The 24236-nt window shown below is 43.1% G+C and overlaps 2 protein-coding genes across 2 annotated transcripts in view; one reads left to right on the top strand and one right to left on the bottom strand.

Annotated features, from left to right (window-relative positions):
- Positions 1 to 51: 51 nt before the first annotated feature.
- LOC310771878 (1-phosphatidylinositol 4,5-bisphosphate phosphodiesterase delta-1-like) lies at positions 52 to 21545 on the top strand (the record flags this gene model as incomplete). Its single annotated transcript, XM_083664383.1, has 15 exons — positions 52 to 168; positions 3690 to 3705; positions 5232 to 5460; positions 5721 to 5850; positions 5998 to 6226; positions 6955 to 7156; positions 8379 to 8523; positions 9876 to 10028; positions 11189 to 11338; positions 11907 to 12063; positions 13209 to 13325; positions 13416 to 13594; positions 14067 to 14202; positions 15692 to 15841; positions 19007 to 21545. 15 exons carry the CDS (start codon positions 52 to 54, stop codon positions 19096 to 19098), a joined length of 2202 nt encoding a protein of 733 aa, XP_083520509.1. The 3' UTR covers positions 19099 to 21545.
- Positions 21546 to 21558: 13 nt separating this feature from the next.
- LOC310771877 (villin-1-like) overlaps positions 21559 to 24236 on the bottom strand; it is a gene marked incomplete at its 5' end in the record, with an annotated part of 6352 nt that continues 3674 nt past the window's right edge. Inside the window, 5 exons of the mRNA XM_083664382.1 lie at positions 21559 to 22158; positions 22451 to 22840; positions 23028 to 23096; positions 23701 to 23889; positions 24162 to 24236. The exon at positions 24162 to 24236 is cut by the window's right edge and continues 70 nt beyond it. Of these exons, the coding sequence (XP_083520508.1) occupies positions 22045 to 22158; positions 22451 to 22840; positions 23028 to 23096; positions 23701 to 23889; positions 24162 to 24236 (837 nt within the window). The remainder of the gene's footprint in view (positions 22159 to 22450; positions 22841 to 23027; positions 23097 to 23700; positions 23890 to 24161) is intronic.

Here is a 24236-nt window from a genome sequence, read left to right as displayed (position 1 = left end):
TCTATACACACACAGAGGGGAGGCCAAGCAATGCAGCGAAACAGAGTAGCTATGGTAGCAGATAGGTCGTGTGACGGGTCATCCGGCAAAGCTGTTGTTCATGGCAAGCAGACATGCTGGAGCATGGTGGAGATGGGACAGGATTGGGCAGAGGGGGAAACAACAGATGTGAGTTCACTGCCATTTCCTTGTTGATGGAAATGAGCTGCCTGTTTTATTGTCTTCCTGTGGGCTTAAGCACATTTAGCTATGAGATTTACAAAAGGCTAAGAGAACAGCATGTTTTGGTTTTAAGCACTTATTGTATAGTATAGGTATATATACCTTATTATCAGCAGCAGGTAGGTTGGTGTGAGGACAGTCATAATACCTGTAAAGAACCATCCAGATTAGCTTAGTTCAAATTGGCTAAGTGGTGTCTGTGGCGGCGGTGTGTGTGTCACGATTGTGATGCCATCAGTGATGTCACTTGAGCAATTGTGATGTCATCAGAGATTTCATCAGTGATGTCACTTGAGCAATTGTCACTCGAGCAACTGTGATGTAATATGAGCCGATGGCGCACAGTTGCACAATGGCGCCTAGGTGGGTGGGCGGTGTCTGTCTGTTTGTCTGTCTGTTTGTCAGTCGCAATTTTGGGAGCCTGTGGAGCGGAGATTTCCATGAATGCAGCCATGGCGCATCATCTCCAGAGTCTCCCCCTAAGAATCGAGATTCGTAGTAGTGCAAAATTGTGTTGGTTTAGTTTCTTTGTTTTTAAATGGCATCCGGTGTTTACAATCCACACCCTTAACGCGCGCGCACGCCCACACACGCACACCCACACACGCCCGCCCACACATGCCCCCCCCCCCCCCCCCCCGCCCCCCACACACAGACACACACACACTCACACACACACACACACACACACACACACACACACACACACACACACACACACTCACACACACACACACACACACACACACACACACACACACACACACACAGCATCAGGGTCATATGAGGTAGACATCTGAGATTTTGTACTACATTATTATAAAGATGATAGAAAATAAATGAAGCTGTCAGTCATCATAGCACATTGATTTGTTATGAATTGGAAACTATTTGTATATCAATCCAGTAGCTTCCTTCACACATTTAGATGAACATTTGCTAACCTAGTAGAGCAGAATTTGACTGAACAATATTCAAACACTCATATTCAAACAAGTCTAACTGATAGGGTAAGCAGGTGGTTGATGCTTTGCATTTTATTCCTCAGCATTTCTTTTGTGTATGTGTTTCAGCTCTAAAGGTTCCTGCATTACAAAAGTTTGATTCATTTTCCACTGCATGTACAGATCATACATACTACAATTGCTCTGAAGCTGAATATTAACCCAAAGGGGAAGTTTACTCGTGAGCTAGCCTGCCACTCTACTTGGAAATTTCCTCTTCGGTGTCGAATATTGTTTTCTCTCTGGAGAGAAGAGTTTGGGAAACAGGAGCATGAACTTTATTGGGCCAGCAGCACAATATCCTCTTTGTGTGAAATGTTATCTGGTATTTCAGCAATGCCTGCGTGACACCGATGACATGAATTTGGACTTTGTGGTCCGTCTCTCCAGATGGAAATTCTGGAGAGTGGTCCAAATTCACAATGCTCAGTTCCTCGACAATGCTCTGTTTTGCTGGGGATACGTGTATGCGCAGATAAAACAATGGCACCCCTTCTGGTGGCTGCCTACAAGGTATTTCTTCATCCACCAGTCAGCTGAGTGTGCACGGCCCAGCCTTGGGTGTGTTTTCACCGCACAAGGTTGTGTTTTTTTTCTCTTTGAGCAGACTGAGCTTAGCTGAGCTCTGAGCCTAGACAGACTGAGCTCCTGGGTTACTCTGAGCCTAGAGAGACTGAGCTCCTGGGTTACTCTGAGCCTAGACAGACTGAGCTCCTGGGTTACTCTGAGCCTAGACAGGCTGAGCTCCTAGGTTATTCTGAGCCTAGACAGGCTGAGCTCCTGGGTTACTCTGAGCCTAGACAGGCTGAGCTCCTAGGTTACTCTGAGCCTAGACAGGCTGAGCTCCTAGGTTATTCTGAGCCTAGACAGACTGAGCTCCTGGGTTACTCTGAGCCTTGACAGACTGAGCTCCTGGGTTACTCTGAGCCTAGACAGACTGAGCTCCTAGGTTATTCTGAGCCTAGACAGGCTGAGCTCCTGGGTTACTCTGAGCCTAGACAGGCTGAGCTCCTAGGTTATTCTGAGCCTAGACAGGCTGAGCTCCTGGGTTACTCTGAGCCTAGACAGGCTGAGCTCCTAGGTTACTCTGAGCCTAGACAGGCTGAGCTCCTGGGTTACTCTGAGCCTAGACAGGCTGAGCTCCTAGGTTACTCTGAGCCTAGACAGGCTGAGCTCCTGGGTTACTCTGAGCCTAGACAGGCTGAGCTCCTAGGTTACTCTGAGCCTAGACAGGCTGAGCTCCTAGGTTATTCTGAGCCTAGACAGACTGAGCTCCTGGGTTACTCTGAGCCTTGACAGACTGAGCTCCTGGGTTACTCTGAGCCTAGACAGGCTGAGCTCCTAGGTTACTCTGAGCCTAGACAGGCTGAGCTCCTGGGTTACTCTGAGCCTAGACAGGCTGAGCTCCTGGGTTACTCTGAGCCTAGACAGACTGAGCTCCTGGGTTACTCTGAGCCTAGACAGGCTGAGCTCCTGGGTTACTGTACAGTGTTCCATCTTCATTAGATTCGCTAGCTTCTGGATGAAAAGGGTGTAAACATTGTGATGGTAACCCATGCACTATATGGCCTCGTTAGCTAAGCCTGCCTGTGCCTGTCTTTGGTGTTTTGGTTCGGCGGGCTTGTTGCCATTGAGCGTGATGATGAGCTCATCTGTGGACGTGCGTGCTCTTCCGTGCATGAACTAAGCTGCTCCACAATAGAGCTGGCCCCCTAATGTGTGGGTAAAAAGGTGCTGCGTGTGCAGAGACCTTCAATTTATATTGTCTTTAAATAGGCAGCAGCTGATAGTGTGAATGCGTTGGGACTATCTGATCTGACAATACCAAACGTTCTGAGAAAGTGAAAATAGTCGTAGGAATGACGATCAGATCAGAGCATGTGTTGTCCTTGTTTGTCGTGGCTTAGTGAGGAAGGGGAATGGCGAGAAGCCAGATTGCATCGTAAAGCGTCGTAAAGTGCAGTAATAACATCTCCAAGCCAAGGAATGTGTTTGGTTTGCCAAAGAATTCAGCAGACAACAACAAAATGGATGCGAGGCTATCGCTTAGACAGCCTACAAGGACTCAAGACATATTCACTCAGATCTGTTAGATGAAATACACTCAGGTTTTTGGTAAACAAGGCCTTTGACTAATGTGCAAGCGGTTTCACCTCTGCACGTTTGCCATTTAGTGAACTACATGTCTTTGGGATGATGCAAATACTTGATATACAAGCTTATTTGCAAATAGTGAGAGTAGTACCTCAAATGTATACACATTTCTGGTGTTGTCCTTCACAAACCCACGTTAAGTGGAAGTCTGTTGCTGAACAACTGCATGGTTTTATCTGCTGCATGTGTGGGCAAAGGCCTCAGAAGTGAGCCAACACACAGACACACGGCCTTCCTGTTGATAAGATGGGAAAACAGTTTGTGGCACACTCTGCCCTGCCATATCTCCCCTTGTGTCGGGGTGTCCAGGAAGACAAGGACTCTGGTACCAACAGATGTTGTCTTGTATAATGTAGCTCTCAAATCCTGCTTCGAGGGTCTAACTGTGACTGAAATACAAATTGTGTTCTTCATTTTCACTACCTCCCCCCCCTCCTTTTTTTTTACCAAGGTTCGTTGCGTCCAAATGTTGGACTCAAGCACTTATATTTATTACCTCCTCCAACAAGGTCATGTTTTTCACCCCTGTTAATTTATCTCTGTCTGTCTGTCTGTCTGTCTGTCTGTCTGTGTGTCTGTCTGTCTATCTGTCTGTCTGTCTGTCTGTCTGTCTTTCTATCTGTCTGTGTCTGTCTGTCTGTCGGTCTGTCTGTCTGTCTGTCTGTCTGTCTGTCTGTCTGTCTGTCTGTCTGTCTGTCTGTCTGTCTGTCTGTCTGTCTGTCGGTCGGTCTGTCTGTCTGTGTGTCTGTCTGTCTGTGTGTCTGTCTGTCTGTCTGTCTGTCTGTCTGTCTGTCTGTGTGTCTGTCTGTGTGTCTTTCTTTCTATCTATCTGTCTGTCTGTCTGTCTGTCTGTGTGTCTGTCTGTGTGTCTGTCTGTCTGTCTGTCTGTCTGTCTTTCTGTCTGTGTCTGTCTGTCTGTCTGTCTTTCTGTCTGTCTGTCTATCTGTCTGTCTGTCTGTCTGTCTTTCTGTCTGTGTCTGTCTGTCTGTCTGTCTGTCTGTGTCTGTCTGTCTGCCTGTCGGTCTGTGTCTGTGTGTGTGTGTGTGTGTCTGTCTGTCTGTCTGTCTGTCTGTCTGTCTGTCTGTCTGTCTGTCTGTCTGTGTCTGTGTCTGTCTGTCTGTCTGTCTGTCTGTCTGTGTCTGTTTGTCTGTCTGTCTGTCTGTCTGTCTGTCTGTCTGTTAATATGATATCTCAAAAACCTATGAAATGGATATCTATTAAATCTGGTTGACAGATTGGCCTTGACCCAAGGAACTGCTTAGATTTTGGTTGTAGTCCAGATCAGGATTTCCACCATTAGATGATTATGATTTGTTTTCTGCCATAACTGAATGAATGAATGAATAGATTTATTTCTAACATAAAATAAAATAAAAAAACAGATGAGTAAACAAACAAAAGGAGGAAACATTGTCTGAAAAGGAGTAGATAGACGTAAAACCTATATATTCCTACCCCTTTCTCACATCTTTATTAAATAACTTGAACAGCTTCTTGAATCTATTTACAACCAAATATAAATATTCAGACTAATATCCCAAATGTATTTACAACCCAAATTAAATATATAAAGATCTATCCCAATTTATTTACAACCCAAATATCCACCCAGTGTTTAAAAATAAATAAATTGAAAGAACAGCAAACAAAAAACAGCCCTTAACACAACCCATCCTCAACCATATACCTCCCAAAAATGTATTTTTTGTATTGTTTTTTAAAATTGTTTCATATTTATACTTTGCTTCAACCCATCACCCAACCCATTCCACAGATCCACCCCACAGATTGAAATACACATACTCTTCTTTGTCGTACAAACACAATACAAACCCATCTTTTCCCCAACAGTCTCCATCGATGACATCGATTCAGTACGCAAGGGCCGTCAGTCCGAGGGCCTTCATAAATACACGGAGCCCGGCATCGAGGACCGCTGCTTCTCCATCATCTTTAAGGGCCACAAGAAGATCCTGGACCTGATGGCAGCCAATGATGACGAGGCAAAGCAGTGGCTCAACGGCCTGGAGAAGATCATTAACAACCATCGCAACCTCAGCCAGCAGCAGAAGAGTGAGCAGTATCCTTTTACAGTGCATTTAACTGGGAAACCACTTCACGTGCATCTCCCAGGTGATGCATGTGAACCCGATGTCTGCATTTGAATGGCAAGTGTGTGTCTTTTGAAATCCCATATTGTTGTTTTATTTCTTCATTACTTGTATTCTTTTCATAATTTGGTCAGAAAAGTGTTCTGAAACCACTAAGCTAGTTTGATTGAGTTATGTACTGAGCTGAGCTGGAATAAGAGAATGCCAAATCCTTACATGTGAATGTAAGCTGGATCATCAACTGCATGCGGAAAGCAGACAAGAATGAGGACAACAAGATGACGCTGAAGGAGCTGAAGCACTTCCTGCGACAGATCAACATCGAGGTGGACGACACGTACGCAGAGGAGCTTTTCAATGTGAGTAGCTCTCATAAAAGTCAGCAGTTTATGAACGATATTGTACATGACATCATTTAATCATCAAAACATGAGACATACAGCGGGCAGCCTGTCCCATTTATATGCCTGGTTGATTGACTGTGTCATAATTATCACATCCTGTAGAAATGTGACAAGTCTCTCTCCGGCTCTCTGGAAGGCTCCGAGATCAAGCACTTCTACGAGCTGCTGACACACCGGGAGGAGATAGACGTCATCTACGAGATGTACGCGAAGACGTCAGGTCAGATGAGCGTCAGGGACCTGCTCAACTTCCTCCTGAATGAGCAGAGGGAGCAGGCCACCATGGAGGACGCTCTCAGACTGATCCAAAAGTACGAGCTGGATGAAACAGGTAGGGAAGCCTCTGATCTGACACTGTTGTGGATCCTTTTAGACACAAAGTGGCTGCTGTGGAAAGGCCTATTCCCAATTTCTTTAATTTTTTTGTATTTATTTTATTGTATGAAGTACAAGCTGGATGAAACAGGTAGCGAAGCCTCTGATCTCACACAGTATTTCACAGTAGGTCATACTGTTCTGGATCATTTGGAGAATATAAGAGAGGTCACATAGTGAAATTACTTTTTCACTTTGTTTGGGAAATTTTCCATTTCATAATTTACACGTATTTAACAATAATTTCCTTAAATGGGCCTTTTTCACAGCAGCCATTTGTGTATAAAATGATGTAGGTGTTCCAGTGCTGGGGCCCTCATTAATGTTGTGGTTGCACCTTTGTTTACCCTGCCTTTTAGACACTGGCTGCTGTGAAAAAATCCTATTCAAAATGTATTGTAATTTTTATATCAAAATGATTACTTTACCCATTACTTTTATACTTCGTGGATAAATCATGGCAAACCAGTAGACAAACATGCCTTGATGTTGAGAGGTCTTTGTGCTTGCCTCAATTTTGTGGGGTACTGAAAATTGAAATATGTCAAATTAATTGGAAGCAAGATTCTCTCAATATTATGTTTCATTGTCACAATAAAGCTGTTGTGAGCACATTTTCATAGCTTTAACTTGCATCTCACAGCATCTCTTGTCTCTGTCTCTGTCCTGTGTCCATTCCCCCAGCTAAGCAGAAGAAACACATGACCAAAGATGGCTTCCTGATGTACATGCACCAGGAGGAGGGTTCCATCCTGAACTCAGCCCATAAGCAGGTGTATCAGGACATGAGCCAGCCCCTCAACCATTACTACATCTCCTCCTCACACAACACGTACCTGATGGAAGACCAACTCAAAGGGCCCAGCAGCAGTGAGGCCTATATACGGCAAGCACTTTAACCAAAATACATTAGCCTACGTCATGGCTAGGGTTGAAAGGGGACAGAGGAGCAGTGTTCCTGAAAACAGCCCTACCTTATCGCACTAATTACAGTGTTTTTAAATGGAAAGCAGCAAACGGTTAACCAAGGGTTTTCTTAGCATAAACCAATTCTCCCATTTGTAAATGTCCATGCTTCTTACGAGACGTCCATACTTCCTTTCAAGTGGATTTATGTCATATTCACGGAAAACACAATTGAATGCAGCATAATATACGCTCACGTTAGCATCGTTAGCACAGGTGGGTATCTTGCTCGTAGGCTTAGCCAAGGCTAAATCATTAGCTGGCTAGTTAGCTTGTTAACAAGCTAAGCTAACAAAGCAGGTATGGTGAGCACAAACACAGATACCTGCTACTAATACTAAATTTCACACCAGAAAAACTGGAGCACAGACTTCTTGGACGGTCTGTTAGTAGGCTACAATTAACTGCACAGCATATTATTATTTGTCCAATATTTGCATGAAAAATTCTCCAAAAGTCACCACAAACAATCAAAAGAGTAGCTGAGGTGACCATAGGCGACTAGCCACCTGTCACTGAAAGCAGACACACCCTTAATTATGCATAAATGTAAGTCTTAAAAAAACTTAAACGGGTAGGGTGTTACGGGGCGGCTTTAGCTCAGGAGGTAGAGCGGGTCGGCCAATGACGCAAGGGTTGGCGGTTTGATCCCCGCTCCCTCCCAGCTGCTGTCGTTGTGTCCTTGGGCAAGACACTTAACCCTCCTTGCTCCCGATGGTGTGTAGGCAGTGGTAGCCTGCCGCCATTGGTGTATGAATGGGTGAATGTAGACTACCTACTGATTGTAAAGCGCTTTGGATAAAAACGCTATATAAATGCAGACCATTTACCATTTACCATTTGAGTGATATAAAGATTCACCTCCTGTACAGTACAGTTGTGAACAGGGAAATTAGCTAGAGACCAAAACTGTTTATTTTATTTTATCGGGCTGTAAACATGTTTATTTCTGCTGTAAAGTTGGACATTTTAACATGGGGGTCTTTGGGGATTGACTCGCTTCTTGGAGCCAGCCTCAAGTGGCCATTTGTGGAACTGTTTTTGCACTTGCACGTTGGCTTAATTTGCCGCTCGGTTAGCAGTGATGCCTGTGCTGACTGCAGGTACTCCAGGTAGTCATGAATGTTCCTTTCTCCTTGCAGAGCTTTGATGAAGAGCTGCCGCTGCGTTGAGCTGGACTGTTGGGACGGTGCTAATGGAGAGCCTGTTATTTACCACGGCTACACGCTCACGTCCAAAGTGCTCTTCAAAGATGTCATCAAGGCCATCAAAGAGTATGCCTTCAAAGTATGTGAGATATTAACCGTAGGACAGGTTGTTTATAGAGACTGCTAATCGAGACAACATTTATGTCTATATACGTATATATATATATATACAGTACGTATATGTAAGGGATAATGTATATTGAGGCGGTGATTACGGGGGAAATAATGACCGACAGGTGGATTGAGCCCGACGCGTAGCGGAGGGCTTAATCGTTCACCTGAAGGTCATTATTTCCCAGTAATCACCGCCTCAATATACATTATCCCGCTTAGAACACGGCCTACAACTAAATCATTCAATAATCTGACAAAAATAATTATTCAAATATATTTTTTAATAGCGTTTTCAACGATAAAGCGGTTTCATTCGTAATTGGCACACAAGACACCACAGCTGCAACTGGTTGGCCTAATTAGTAGTGGCTTGCTGACAAAAGGCTCTTATCAACTGATTAATCCAGGTGTGGCAGAGCAGCGGTCGGTTGTCGAGAAATAATGACCGGTGAATATTGTTGATTGACCAATCAGAATCGAGTATTCAAGAGAGCCGTGTTCTAAATATATATATGTACTCATCACTAGGGAATAGAACAGTATGTTTATACTGTATGGATATGTGTGTTGTATCTCTGTCTTTTTTTTTTCTTTCTCTTATATCTGTTTGAGTAAGTCTTCTTTGTAGATCTTACTTTTTAGCTGGATGTTGATCCCAAACTCAGGTTTTAGTATCAGACTGTATATTCCTGTATATTTTGTACTTTGCACTTTGTACTTAGCTATGTAGAGCTCTAATCTCAGGTTCGCACTTTGCACTTTGCATTGTGTTTACATTTTAAATATGTTTCGTTGCACTAAGTTACTTTTCCCCCTATCAGGACCATTTCTCTGCATACTTGCACTTTGTATTGTGTTTACATTTTAAATATATTTTTGTTGCACTATGTTACTTTTTACCCCTACCGGGACTCTAAGCCTGTATCATCTGGCAGGGGGACTAACAATGGAAATCAGTCCTGTGACTGCGATAGACCCTTCTCACGGGGGCCATTTTGTGTCGAGAAGCCAGGGTAAACACAGGTGCAAGCAAAACACTAATGAGGGTTTCCAAATCCCAATCATGGAAGTTGGAAACCCTCATTAGTGTTTTGCTTGCACCTGTGTTTACCCTGGCTTCTCGACACAAAATGGCCCCCGTGAGAAGGGTCTATTGTCGTGCATTTACTTTTTTTTTTTAAATGTTCATTAATGTACATCTGTCCCCTATTGAACAAATAAACAAATTGAATTGAATTGAATTGAATTTAAACGTAATTTCCATGACTGTTACATAATTTACATGACCTTCACTGAAAGATTGGTTCTTTTCCCCAGACCTCAGAGTGCCCAGTCATCCTCTCCCTGGAGAACCACTGCAGCATGGAGCAACAGAAGCTGATGGCCCAGCATATGAGCTCCATCCTGGGTGGTGCTTTGATCACGCAACCTCTGGGGGACACCATGCCTACCAACTTCCCCTCACCTGAGGTCAAGAAACCAGTAGTCTTTCTACCTGAGCTCATTGAAACATGTTACTTTGAGCATGTTACTTAAATATAGTAATTCTCCTGTTTATTTACTATGATAATCAGATCTGGGAAAGGAAGCCAGAAGCCATCAAAATAAGGCGTATCCTCATTATGTGAACATCAAACAAACTGCTAGCCTGTCACACAATCAAAACCACATCAATCTCAAAACCATTCTGCTCTCCCATATGTTGGCACTTTGCTCGACCCAAGCAAGCAATGGAGCAGGAGTCACACAGCTCCTACAAGATCTACTGTATGTGTGCGGCTCAGCAGCGTGTGAGAGAGCACCTTGTGTGACCGAGTGGGCCGAGGTTGTTGGCAAATGGAATCTCATGTGAACAGAGGTTGGCTGTTAGTTCAGCAGGCTCACAGGCAATTCCCACAGCTGGGTTTCATTCCATTTACTAAAGATGGTAATGATTGCGAGTTAAATGTTGCAGTTTACGATCCGCACCCACACCTCTCGTTTTTGCCTCCTCGCTTGTCTGCTTTTGCTCTGCATTTTCTTTCTTTACTTCTTCCCACTACAACTCTCCAGCTTTCATTTCCCACATTTATTTCCTCCGTCAACCCTCACTCATTATCTTTGATAACAAGGAGCTGTGTGACTGCATGCAAACTGTGCCAGACCTCTGTGAATCTCACTGAAGGGTGATGGAGAGACATGGGGAGAGAGGAGACATCAGCATATGGAATCATCTTTCAGTGTCACTACCATTCCAAAGCGCTTATGGGCGGTGCTGTTTAAATTCAGTACCCATGTGATGGATGCCTGTGGTATTGTCTGTCTTACAGAAATTATAATCATGGCTTGCATGCATCACATTTTCCTCTCACTGGCTGCTGATAGGGCGTGACCACTTGCACATACATTTGACTATTGCAAAACAAGAATAGGCTCCTCTGCCTTTAGCACTTGCATGTGGCCAAATTAAGTCTCTAATGAGTTGCCATCATCTACCTTGGATCTGGTTGCATGATTTGCAGGACAACATGTTGATGCACACATTGTATCCGTCTCTGTGCATCATTGTATCTGTCTCTATGCAACATTGTATCTGTCTCTGTGCAACATTGTATCTGTCTCTGTGCAACATTGTATCTGTCTCTGTGCAGGCGCTGAAGGGGCGATTCCTAATCAAGGGGAAACGGTTGAACAAACTGGATGCTGCCTTCAACAGCAACAGCAGTATAGAGGGTGACAGCGTGTCTGAGGAGGACGAGGCTGCAGATTCTAAGGAGAATGGACAGAAAGCCAAGGCTAAGGTGTGTAAAGTGCTTATTATTTGAGTAAAAACTACTCTAATCATATTTGATCTAAAATAAGCACACACAAATGAACAGTTAAAGCTTTTCCAAGTTTTGCTATTGGAGAAACTGCACCCTCTGGATGCAATAGTATCGGTATCGATATCGCCGTTCAAGGTCAACAAAACACAGCGACAGAAAGCTCTATGTACATGTTGTTGTGACATCGGGTACTCACCACGTGATGAAATAATAATCCATAGTTACGTGAAACGTCATTTTCATAGCAAATCCACACCGAGTTACTTCCTGGTTTTCATGAACACAACGCTCCCTCAGTACAGCACATGTGTGCATCTTGCCTCCGGGATGCAGGCACAAAAGTGCTTAGACCCAGGAGAGACCTTTGGAGGCCGGTGTGTGACCAATAGAGTTGACATTCTCCCTGGTACAAGTCACTCTACCATCTTCAATGACTAAAAAGTTGTTATATTAAGGTGAAAAAGTTACTGATTGGGTCTTTAAGTTTATTTTGATTATTGCCATAATAAACTAGCTGCTGTGTCACTATCCTGTGCCCTTACAGACATCGAAGATCAAGCTTGCCAAAGAACTCTCAGACATGGTCATCTACTGCAAGAGTGTCCATTTTAGTGGTTTTGAACGTGCCAGTGACAGCCAGGCCTTCTACGAGATGTCCTCCTTTAAGGAGAGCAAAGCGCTCAACCTGGCTGAGACCTCAGGTAAACTCCACGTCTGTTTCATCTGTGACAACAAGTCTAGTATAACAGGATCTCTCAGATTTTTTGGCTCACCACATTTTTGCTTGTAGTTCTACTGAGTAACCTGCATGTCAGAGAAGTGCAGATCAGGTGGACCCAAAGGCAGACAGCAAGACAAGAGGAGACAGGCTTGATAATCAAACAAGGCTTTACTGTTAGTCTCAGCAGGCACAAAATACAGGTGAAGAACACCGAAGAAAGTACATAGATACCAGATTGTGACACTGCAAAGAGAGTTTTGGGAGACCTTTTTATTCTCTTAAAGCCATTTTATTCACTATAACTAGTGAAGTTGATGTCTATGTATGAATTTCTTTCTAAAACCTTTTATAAAGCCCTAAAGGACAGCTACTTTAAAGAATCAAAACTATTTTATATTTTACACTTTTTGTCTCCCCCATAGAGACATAGGGATTACACTTTGATTGTGAATCAAATCAACAAGGGTCTAATCAACAAGGGACAGGCGAACGTAATTGAAATGGGGAATGAATAGTAATCAATAGTATGACAGAAATCACTCATATTTACACAACCATGAACCCACAGAAATCGATCATATTTACATAAACTTGTAACAAGTTAATTCATGAGTTTTGATTAGGGCAGGTGCAGCGTGGAAAATGCCAATCAATGTATGGAGAACATGAGTTAGGGGTACCGGGGATGAGACATATATATCCTCTGGTGTTAGCCCTTGTGTGGTCACATTGTGTGTGGATTTCTAGGGAGGAGACTCCGGAGAGGATGTGCCATGTGCACAATTTTTAGCTGGCTGCCGGCCTACATCTGGCTATTATGCATGTGTTTAGCTTCACATGCTCAACTGGAGTTTCTCTGGTTTGAGTTGATTTCTTGTCGTCAGTGATGTCACTCTGCCTATGTGAGCAATTGTGATGTCATCAGTGATGTCACTCGACACTCGCGCAATTGTGCGCTGCGCGGAAACGGCTTATTATAGTAAGTAAGATTCTAAAATGTGGACAATAGTAAAAATAAAGAAAATAAATGTGGTGTGTCCGAGGTTTTGACTGATAGTTGTTTGCTATCATGTGTTAAAGTAGCTACAGTATTTTAAATGTGTTCTTTTCAATGTTCTCCCACAGCCACGGCCTACATCCACCACAACATGGACAAGCTCAGTAGGATTTACCCAAACGGCTCCAGAACCGACTCCTCCAACTACGACCCCGTGCCCATGTGGAACGCTGGCTGCCAGATAGGTACACTGTCATGGATATAAAACCAGTCAGTTATTCATAAGGATTACATGTAGAAAGTCCTTTCATTCTCTCCTCTCTCTCGGCTGTTAGTGGCGTTGAACTTCCAGACCCCCTCCAGAGAGATGGACCTGAACCAGGGACGGTTTCTGCCCAACGGCAAGTGTGGCTACATTCTGAAACCGCAGTTCCAGAGAGACCTGGCCTCTCAGTTTGATCCTGTCACACTAAACAAGGGGCCCTGGCTGAAGAGGAAGAGCTTTCATGTGATGGTGAGACATACTGTACAAGCCTGTTTCAGTACTGGAGCTGACACCTACGCTTTTCCTGTTCGCCGTTGTCATGTGAAAACCTTGCAACTCCAATTCTGAAGATTTTCATGTTTCAACTTAAATGGAAGGATATTATGTCCTGCTATGCGTTGATAACATTTTAAATAGCCTTTAAAAACCCATTGGATAAACTAAACAATGCACGTGGGTCAATCTGAAATCAAGGTTGTTTTTCTTAGTTCATGAAAAGTCGAAAGGTACACGTTTTGACAATTTAATCTAAAATATTGTACCAATGACTTCAACTTGAGACACCCAGGGTGCTCCCATAGAGAATGTATTGCAGGAAGGTGCTGGCTTCTGAAATACACACGTCCTGTCTGAACAGCCCCTTAGACATTATTTGCCTTTGCTCCATGTTTGTATTGTTACACATATTTGGGTGTGTCCTTTGTGTGTCTCAACACAATAGGTGATCTCAGCTCAGCAGTTACCTAAAGTGAACAAGGACAAGCACAAATCCATTGTTGACCCCCTGGTTAGAGTGGAGATCTGTGGAGTTCCGGCAGACAATAACAGCAAGGAGACACACTACATTGAGAACAATGGTGAGTACAACGCACGCATGCACGCGTGCACTCACACACACACACACACACACACACACACACACACTCAAATCCCACTATAATATAATATATTCAAGAGAATATATTTGGGAGGAAGGTGGAATGGAAACAAAAGCAAAAAGCAGCAGATAATGTAGCCAAAGTCAGAGAGTGGACAACACTAGTGAGAATTGTGTGTGTGTGTGTGTGTGTGTGTGTGTGTGTGTGTGTGTGTGTGTATGTGTGTGTGTGTGTGTGTGTGTGTGTGTGTGTGTGTGTGTGTGTGTGTGTGTGTGTGTGTGTGTGTGTGTGTGTGTGTGTGTGTGTGTGTGTGTGTGTGTGTGTGTGTCAAGTCAAGTCAAGTCAAGTTTATTTGTATAGCACATTTCATACACAGAGGCAATTCAAAGTGCTTCACATAAAATGGTTGACAGGAAAAGAAAAGAATAAAATGGACATTTAAAAGCATCACAACAAAACTTTAAAGAAGAGTATAAAAAGTACATTAAGCAACAGGCGCAGCAGTTGCAGAAAGAGCTAAAAACTTATAGAGGACTCATTGGGTTTGCATAGTAGCTGTCAGCAGTTAAAAGCGACGGTAAACATAAAAGTCTTTAGTCTATTTTTAAAAGTAAGTAAGGTTGGGGCAGATCTGAGGTCTTCAGGCAATTTGTTCCAGCTAGCAGAAGCATAGTGGGTAAATGCAGCCTTCCCATGATTTGATTTGATCCTAGGGACAGTTAATAAGCTGGACCCTGTTGACCTAAGAGTTCTAGACGGTTCGTAGCGTGGGAGCAATTCAGCTATGTATTTTGGGCCTAGGCCATTAAGTGATTTATAGACTAATAACAGTATTTTAAAATCTATTCTATGACACACTGGCAACTAGTGTAAGGACTTAAGAACTGGAGTGATATGATCAGCTTTCTTGTGTGTGTGTGTGTGTGTGTGTGTGTGTGTGTGTGTGTGTGTGTGTGTGTGTGTGTGTGTGTGTGTGTGTGTGTGTGTGTGTGTGTGTGTGTGTGTGTGTGTGTGTGTGTGTGTGTGTGTGTGTGTGTGTGTCAATTACATAGAGGCCCTCACTGTACAATTGTATTACATAAATAATATAGTGGCATAATCAACTCTAAAGCCCCTGGAAACCCAAATCCTTCTAACTATGTAATTGAGGGTCTTATGTGCATAATAGTAAGCATCTAAAAATATTAGACATTAGTTTCAATCACCACCTGGCAGGTTTTATTTATTTCCATTTGATGTTTTGTCACTTGTGTTTGTGTTCAAATATTTTCATGATCAAAGCTGCTTCTTGGCGAAGTCTTCCTTGTAAAAGAGAAGACTGGGAAGACAGAAAAGTGTCCTGTGAGATAATTAGGACTTGTGCTATAGAATTATCAATCCTCCTTAGAGCAAATGTCACACACCCTTTGTAGCAACTCCAAACTCATCAGCAAATTGCACCTTCTGAATGATCATCTGTCCATTTCAGGGTTCAACCCCAGCTGGAATGAGAAGTTCCAGTTTGACATCCACGTCCCGGAGCTGGTCCTGGTGCGATTTGTGGTGGAGGACTATGACTCGACATCCCAGAATGATCTCATAGCACAGTACTGTGTGCCGCTCACCAGCCTACAGAACGGTAAGGAATCCTCTCCCTCACATCAAGTACAAACTCATTTCCAGGAACTGATATGTAGAAGCTCCCAGTTGTAAACCCCGTCGAGTCGAGAATTAAGAAGACGAAAATGCAAAGAGCCTATCTGGAAAAAAATTACACAATTGTTACTTTTAGGATAACCACCATCCACTTACTTTTAGTATTGTCCGCACACTCCTACAAGCGTGTCTTTCTTTAATGTTGAGCATCACTCCTTTCTATTCTTTAAAGTACAATAAACTGCATATTTCTTATCTCAGGGAAAACACATTTCTTACATCATTTTGTTGTCATTCTCAAGTTCAACTGTACTTTTGAATCCTATGAAGAGGCACGCCCCCCACACACTGTTTTATGCAAATCATATGACTTCTGTTTTGAATCCTATGACGAGGTACAGCCTGTTTGAATCCTATGACGAGGTACAGACTGTTTTTTCCTATGACGGGGCACAGACTGTTTGAATCCTATGACGAGGTACAGCCTGTTTGAATCCTATGACGAGGTACAGACTGTTTTATCCTATGACGAGGTACAGACTGTTTTATCCTATGATGAGGTACAGACTGTTTTATCCTATGACGAGGTACAGCCTGTTTGAATCCTATGACGAGGCACACACTGTTTTATCCTATGATGAGGTACAGCCTGTTTTATCCTATGACAAGGTACAGACTGTTTTATCCTATGACGAGGCACAGACTGTTTTATCCTATGACGAGGCACAGACTGTTTTATCCTATGACGAGGTACAGCCTGTTTTATCCTATGACGAGGCACAGACTGTTTTATGCTATGACGAGGCACAGACTGTTTTATCCTATGACGAGGTACAGCCTGTTTTATCCTATGACGAGGCACAGACTGTTTTATCCTATGACGAGGCACAGACTGTTTTATCCTATGACGAGGCACAGACTGTTTTATCCTATGATGAGGTACAGCCTGTTTTATCCTATGACGAGGCACACACTGTTTTATCCTATGATGAGGTACAGCCTGTTTTATCCTATGACGAGGCACAGACTGTTTTATCCTATGATGAGGCACAGACTGTTTTATCCTATGACGAGGCACAGACTGTTTTATCCTATGATGAGGCACAGACTGTTTTATCCTATGACGAGGCACAGACTGTTTTATCCTATGACGAGGCACAGACTGTTTTATCCTATGATGAGGCACAGACTGTTTGAATCCTATGACGAGGCACAGACTGTTTTATCCTATGACGAGGCACAGACTGTTTTATCCTATGATGAGGCACACACTGTTTTATCCTATGACGAGGCACAGACTGTTTTATCCTATGATGAGGTACAGACTGTTTTATCCTATGACAAGGCACAGACTGTTTTATCCTATGATGAGGCACACACTGTTTTATCCTATGACGAGGCACAGACTGTTTTATCCTATGATGAGGTACAGACTGTTTTATCCTATGACGAGGCACAGACTGTTTTATCCTATGATGAGGCACAGACTGTTTTATCCTATGATGAGGCACAGACTGTTTTATCCTATGATGAGGTACAGACTGTTTTATCCTATGACGAGGCACAGACTGTTTTATCCTATGATGAGGCACACACTGTTTTATCCTATGACGAGGCACAGACTGTTTTATCCTATGATGAGGCACAGACTGTTTTATCCTATGACGAGGCACAGACTGTTTTATCCTATGACGAGGCACAGACTGTTTTATCCTATGACGAGGCACACACTGTTTTATCCTATGATGAGGCACATACTGTTTTATCCTATGATGAGGCACAGACTGTTTTATCCTATGATGAGGCACAGACTGTTTTATCCTATGATGAGGTACAGACTGTTTTATCCTATGATGAGGCACAGACTGTTTTATCCTATGACGAGGCACAGACTGTTTTATCCTATGACGAGGCACAGACTGTTTTATCCTATGACGAGGCACACACTGTTTTATCCTATGATGAGGCACAGACTGTTTTATCCTATGATGAGGCACAGACTGTTTTATCCTATGATGAGGCACACACTGTTTTATCCTATGATGAGGTACAGACTGTTTTATCCTATGATGAGGCACAGACTGTTTTATCCTATGATGAGGCACAGACTGTTTTATCCTATGACGAGGCACAGACTGTTTTATCCTATGACGAGGCACACACTGTTTTATCCTATGATGAGGCACAGACTGTTTTATCCTATGATGAGGCACAGACTGTTTTATCCTATGACGAGGCACAGACTGTTTTATCCTATGACGAGGCACAGACTGTTTTATCATATGACGAGGTACAGCCTGTTTGAATCCTATGACGAGGCACACACTGTTTTATCCTATGACGAGGCACAGACTGTTTTATCCTATGACGAGGCACAGACTGTTTTATCCTATGATGAGGCACAGACTGTTTTATCCTATGATGAGGTACAGACTGTTTTATCCTATGACGAGGCACAGACTGTTTTATCCTATGATGAGGCACAGACTGTTTTATCCTATGACGAGGCACAGACTGTTTTATCCTATGACGAGGCACAGACTGTTTTATCCTATGATGAGGCACAGACTGTTTTATCCTATGATGAGGCACAGACTGTTTTATCCTATGATGAGGCACAGACTGTTTGAATCCTATGACGAGGCACACACTGTTTTATCCTATGATGAGGTACAGACTGTTTTATCCTATGACGAGGCACAGACTGTTTTATCCTATGATGAGGCACACACTGTTTTATCCTATGACGAGGTACAGACTGTTTTATCCTATGGCGAGGTACATACTGTTTTATCCTATGACGAGGCACAGACTGTTTGAATCCTATGATGAGGCACAGACTGTTTTATCCTATGACGAGGTACAGCCTGTTTGAATCCTATGACGAGGTACAGACTGTTTTATCCTATGATGAGGCACAGACTGTTTTAACCTATGATGAGGCACAGACTGTTTTATCCTATGACGAGGTACAGACTGTTTTATCCTATGACGAGGTACAGACTGTTTTATCCTATGACGAGGTACCGACTGTTTTATCCTATGACGAGGCACAGACTGTTTTATGCAAGTCATATGACTTCTGTTTTTGTGTGTCTACGAACTCTTGATTTGCTGATGCATCTAAAACTCGCTTCCTGTTATTCAGGATATCGCCACGTCCCCCTGCTCACCAAGAGAGGTGATGTCATCTGCTCAGCTGGACTGTTTGTGCACCTCATGCTCCTGGATCCCCAGTAGGCACCAAGTCAAGTGTGGAAACCTTCATGCCAAATACAACACTTTGGAACCCATAAAGGACTTTCTCCAAGTCAAACGATTCTGACCATAATATAGGCTCTGACAATCTAAACTGACGACTTACAGTAGTAGTGTGTGACACTTTCCTGTCACTGTATTATTTTAGCCTTTTTATGAGCATACAGTGTTTGTTGGAGAGCTCCTGTATGGTGAAAAGGAACAGTGTACAAACATGAATGAAAGATAAAAGATGTGACTAACATGTCAAAATGGAGACTAGTGAATGAGTTATAGAAGATTATTGGATGGTCATCACATCAGACATTTTGTAATACTCGTTTCTTCTTCACACATGATTGAAGGTTCTACCTTAAGATATATTATGAGGTGAGCGGTGTAATTTGCAAAAAGTCTGAAGCTTATCATAAATCATCATAAATGTTATGCTTATGCCATGGATATATTGATTTGCCAAGTAACATACTGTAATGTAACAAGCACTAAATGACTATGTTTTTGTGTGTGTTTTTATAATTTTATCTGTTTAGAAATGCTTTTTAAAGATAACTTAAACTTTCTAAAATGTTCTTATTCTATTTTATTGTGTCCTTGTTTAGAATGGTCACAGCAGAGGGCACAAATGATTTCTTGTACCCATGTTTCCTTGCTAGCAGTGGACCTTGAGTCTCCTGCCAGATGGCAATGGTTGGGTGGGTGAGGTCATTATAGACCTGGGTTGCCTTTTTGGTTCTGGACCGATTGTATAGGTTCTGGAGTTGTAATTTATGTCCGCTAATCTTGTACATGGTAGGAACACTCAGTGAGTGACCTGTAGACCGTGGTCAGGGTGTGTTTGCTGGCATTATGCTCCTCAGTTTCCTGAGGAGAAAGCAGCCGCTGCCTTGCTTTTTTATCAATGTAGTCTGCATTTGGCTGAAAAGTAAGTTTGGTGTCAAAGATTGTTCCCAGGTATTTACTGTCAATTGAGTGACCTGTTCCACTTCCTGCCCCTTCATGATAGCTGGCTTGAAGACAGGCCCTATGCTGCCTGCTCCCACACCTCCCAGACATGAAGACAGGCCCTATGCTGCCTGCTCCCACACCTCCAGACATGAAGACAGGCCCTATGCTGCCTGCTCCCACACCTCCCAGACATGAAGACAGGCCCTATGCTGCCTGCTCCCACACCTCCCAGACACACACAGGCCCTATGCTGCCTGCTCCCACACCTCCCAGGAAGACAGGCCCTATGCTGCCTGCTCCCACACCTCCCAGACACAGCTCCTTGGTCTTACTGACATTAAGCCTTAAGGTCAAGGAAGCTGCCGTCAAACCAGGTGGCAAGGTGGTCCATGTGCTGAGAGTGGGAAGGGATGGAGACATCCTACAGGCAGGCAACCAGGGCCATGTCATCAGCATACTTTGAGTGACAGATCTTTGCTGTTATGTTTGACCTCATTTGTGTAAATGGAGAATAGAATGGGAGATAAAATGCACCCGTCGAACACCGGTGTTCAGGACAAGGCAGTCGGAGGTGTTATTTGTATAGCGCTAAAAGATGCTCAAAGTCGCTTGTTATCTCACGACTATAATAAGCCGAGGGGTTCTGCTTGAGGCGAGTGAGCGAAGCACGGGCAAGTGACCCTAGAAATGAGCGCACGATATTTCTAGTTACTACAGACTCGGTGCCTCTCTCAGACTCTGATCCAAAGGACAAGGCTGCTACTGACATTCAGGTCACACAGGAGAAGGAGAAGATGGGGCTGGGCCGTATTAAAAGCAGAAGTCTATAAAAAGTAAATGGACATGATACTGTATGTACAGTATGTGTTGGCCTTGTCTAGATGAACTGGTGTTGAGGAACATTTGGACTAGCTGGATAACGATGGGTCCCAGTTGGGTGTCACATTCTAGTTGTCAAAAATACTTTTTTCCTTTAATATCACAGATGCAGGTGTCATTCATCACTGAAGTCATGTTGATCAAATCTAGAATATAACATTTTCAGATGATTTGAAAGACTGATACTGTATGTTCATTTTGATTGCAGAATGTCCCACAGAGAAGTTCCAATGTATAAAATATAATTCTTGTCAATGTGATTTTCAATTTTCTTCCAAACAGACTGTTCTATAACTCACTTTTGTTGAGTGTTGATATGAGGCGCATCGCGCATATCCAGCAATTCATAATATTTTACTTTGCTCTAATCATATTTATAAAGTATTTGAAGTCAAACAAATCCAATTACTCTTGATATTTGTACTGTACTTTATATTTGAATTGTACTTTAATATTTTCGTCACCAGATGAACTACTGTACAGCAAAATCTTGAGGTTTTGTAAAACAGTTTTTCGATGTCAAACTCTTGACAAGACTGCCAATGCTTTCAGTGTGTCTTTTCATGAAACTGCATTTGCACTAGCTCTCAAATAAAGCAACAAGAAGAGGCCCTGATGGTCAGCTGTGTTTGTTTATTCATCTTATACGTGATTTGACAATCTGGCAATTGAGAATAATATGTTGAAAGCTCTTGATCGTTGTATGGTCAGCACCAAATAATATATGGACAAACATAACAGCACAACAATTGAAAAACTTCTCAAAAACCTATTAAGGGTCGGCTACATTCATACATACATTCTTGATTTTTATAGTTACTTTGAAGATTATTAATCACATTATAATAATCAAGATAACATTTGTAATTACTCTGGTGAACAATTTGGTTAAGGATGATCATATTTTAAGTAGGATCTGGTCTCAACCAATCGTGTCACTCTTAAACAGTAGCTAAAACATTGACACAGTTTGCTTTACAGCTTGCTTTGAAAAGTGCAGGCATGTACTTTAAGTCAGTCAGGTATACTGTACAACAACTTTAAAACAAACTGATGTTTTAGCCTAGCCATAGATTTCACTATGATCCCCATTACTTCTCATCCTCAGAAAAGTCCTGCCTTTTTCTTCAAGTCACTCTGCCGCCACTTTGGCAGGCGCTGGAAATCTGGGCGGTTGGTGCCAAGCAGGTTCTCAAAATCCACATCAGACAGGTAGTCCTGTAAACAGCAGAGAGGTTGAAGGAGAGACAAGGTTAGCCTGACCCCTACTGTATACCCAGTGCTATTACCTCTGTACTAACATCACACCCCTGTGGATCCATATTCATACACACATCCTAATCACGGTCACAAGACAGTTTGGCTGTCGAGAGACTTTATCGCTTTATTTACCACCTCCCACTGAATCACAGCACTCTCCGCAGCATTCACACCATTCATAACACCCATCACACAATGAGACCCAATGCTTTTGTGCCAGGCTATGAGTGAGCATTTGTGCTGTGCCCACCTCTTTCTGGCTGGGGTTCACTCCCTGAGGCAGTTCACTGGGAGCCTTGTTGATGAGCAGCTCTGGGTCCAGATAGAGCTGGGAGCCTCCAGCAGAGGGGGCCATGGTGCCTCCGGGTGAGGGAGACCGAATGGCCCCGAACGAGGGGGACACGGTGCCTCCAGATGGGGGGGACGGAGGGCCCCCGATCGAGGGGGACAGGGTCACAGACAGAGAAGACTGGGCTCTTTCGCTGGCTGGGCTGGAGGGACTGGAGGGCCTGGGGGACTGGTCCCCTCCATGGAGCTTGTAGACTGGAGGGGGGGTCACAGGGCCCCCTGGGGCTCGGTAACTACCCCCACCTGGTCCAATTCCAACAGGACTCTTACTCAGATTTGTGTTGTTCATGTCCTACAGACAAGAGATATGGGCATGTGAAATTGTGTTTAGATGGATTTTGACATCACACAAAAATGCTGAATGATAGAACCATTCAAAATGTAATTGAGCAACGTTAGTGGCATTAGTATTAATTACATTTGTGATATTAGTTATTTTAGTCAGTTAGTGTTAGGATTAGTGCTAGTCAATCACTTACTACAGAGATCTGTGAGAGAGATGCTGCATCACCCAGCTTTTTTTTCATCTCCTCATAGGAGTTTCCTCCCTGTTGAGAAGATCAAGTAAACCAGATCTCAAAATGAATAAGTAGTGCAGTGTCCCTCACAATAAACATTTATTATGATCTAAATCATCCTCATTGTTGTGTCTTTACATTTTTCTTGATTTCTTTGATTTCTTGTTCACACAAAACTATTCATAGTCTTCTCATAATACTGTATGCATTCCATACCGATAATCACTGGATTTATTGATTGTAAAGACATGTGGAAATTAATAGAACTTGTAACTTGTCAAAGAATACTATGAATAGTGAGAGCAAATGCCAATAGATTTGGCCAGGGAGCACTGCTTCACAACTGCAGGTGTCAAAAACAGGTGCTCATTGGATCCAAGGGCAAATCATGAGATCAAAGATGGTTAGACTTGTGTTCAGCTTAGTGATCAAAAAAGTCATAACCAAAGAACTTCCAAGGCACACTGTTTTGCAAAAATTAAAAAGCCTTTAATATAGTGGCATGCAATTTTTGCAAAACAGTGTGCCTTGGAAGTTCTTTGGTTAGGATTTTTTTTTATCACTAAGCTGAATCACTATGAATGGTGATTTGGGGTTTGCCCATTATACTAAATCATTGTGACCCCCAACTCACACTCCACTTATGAGAGTCCCATGCATTGAACCAGCCAGTGAAGGTGGGCGGCTCATATCCCTGTTTGACAGAGATGATGGGTGTGTCAGGGTCCCGGCCTGCTGGGTGCGTCCTGAGGTACCCCAGTGCACTGTTGCATGCCTCCTTGGTCTCGTATTGGTTGGCTGCGTTTCCAATCCACAAGAAAATCTGAGGTAATTAAGAAAGAGAGCTAGAGCATAAACAATCCATTCCAGAATTCTACGAATGCATTTTGGAAATGCATTGATCATATTTTGTAATTACATTTTTCTCGTTAGTCAAGGTGGCAAATGAATCCTCCAATGAATGCACAGCTTGTTATTACTTTCCTAAACTCCACTGGCTGCCAGCTGCTGGCCCAGCAGAGGGTGTTTTTCCTGCATAATGATACAAACAGTGAAGCGGAGACTGGCACATGGCATGACCCTGTGACCTCTCACCTCCTCCCAGGTGTCCAGGAGCATGACATCCTCCTGGTCCAGGTCACTCTGGGCAAAGTCCTCCACCTCCACCAT

The sequence above is a fragment of the Poromitra crassiceps genome (assembly GCF_964638095.1).
Source record: "Poromitra crassiceps genome assembly, contig: HAP1_SCAFFOLD_1427, whole genome shotgun sequence".
Taxonomy (NCBI): Eukaryota; Metazoa; Chordata; class Actinopteri; order Beryciformes; family Melamphaidae; genus Poromitra; species Poromitra crassiceps.
This window is presented reverse-complemented; position numbering and strand designations above follow the sequence as displayed.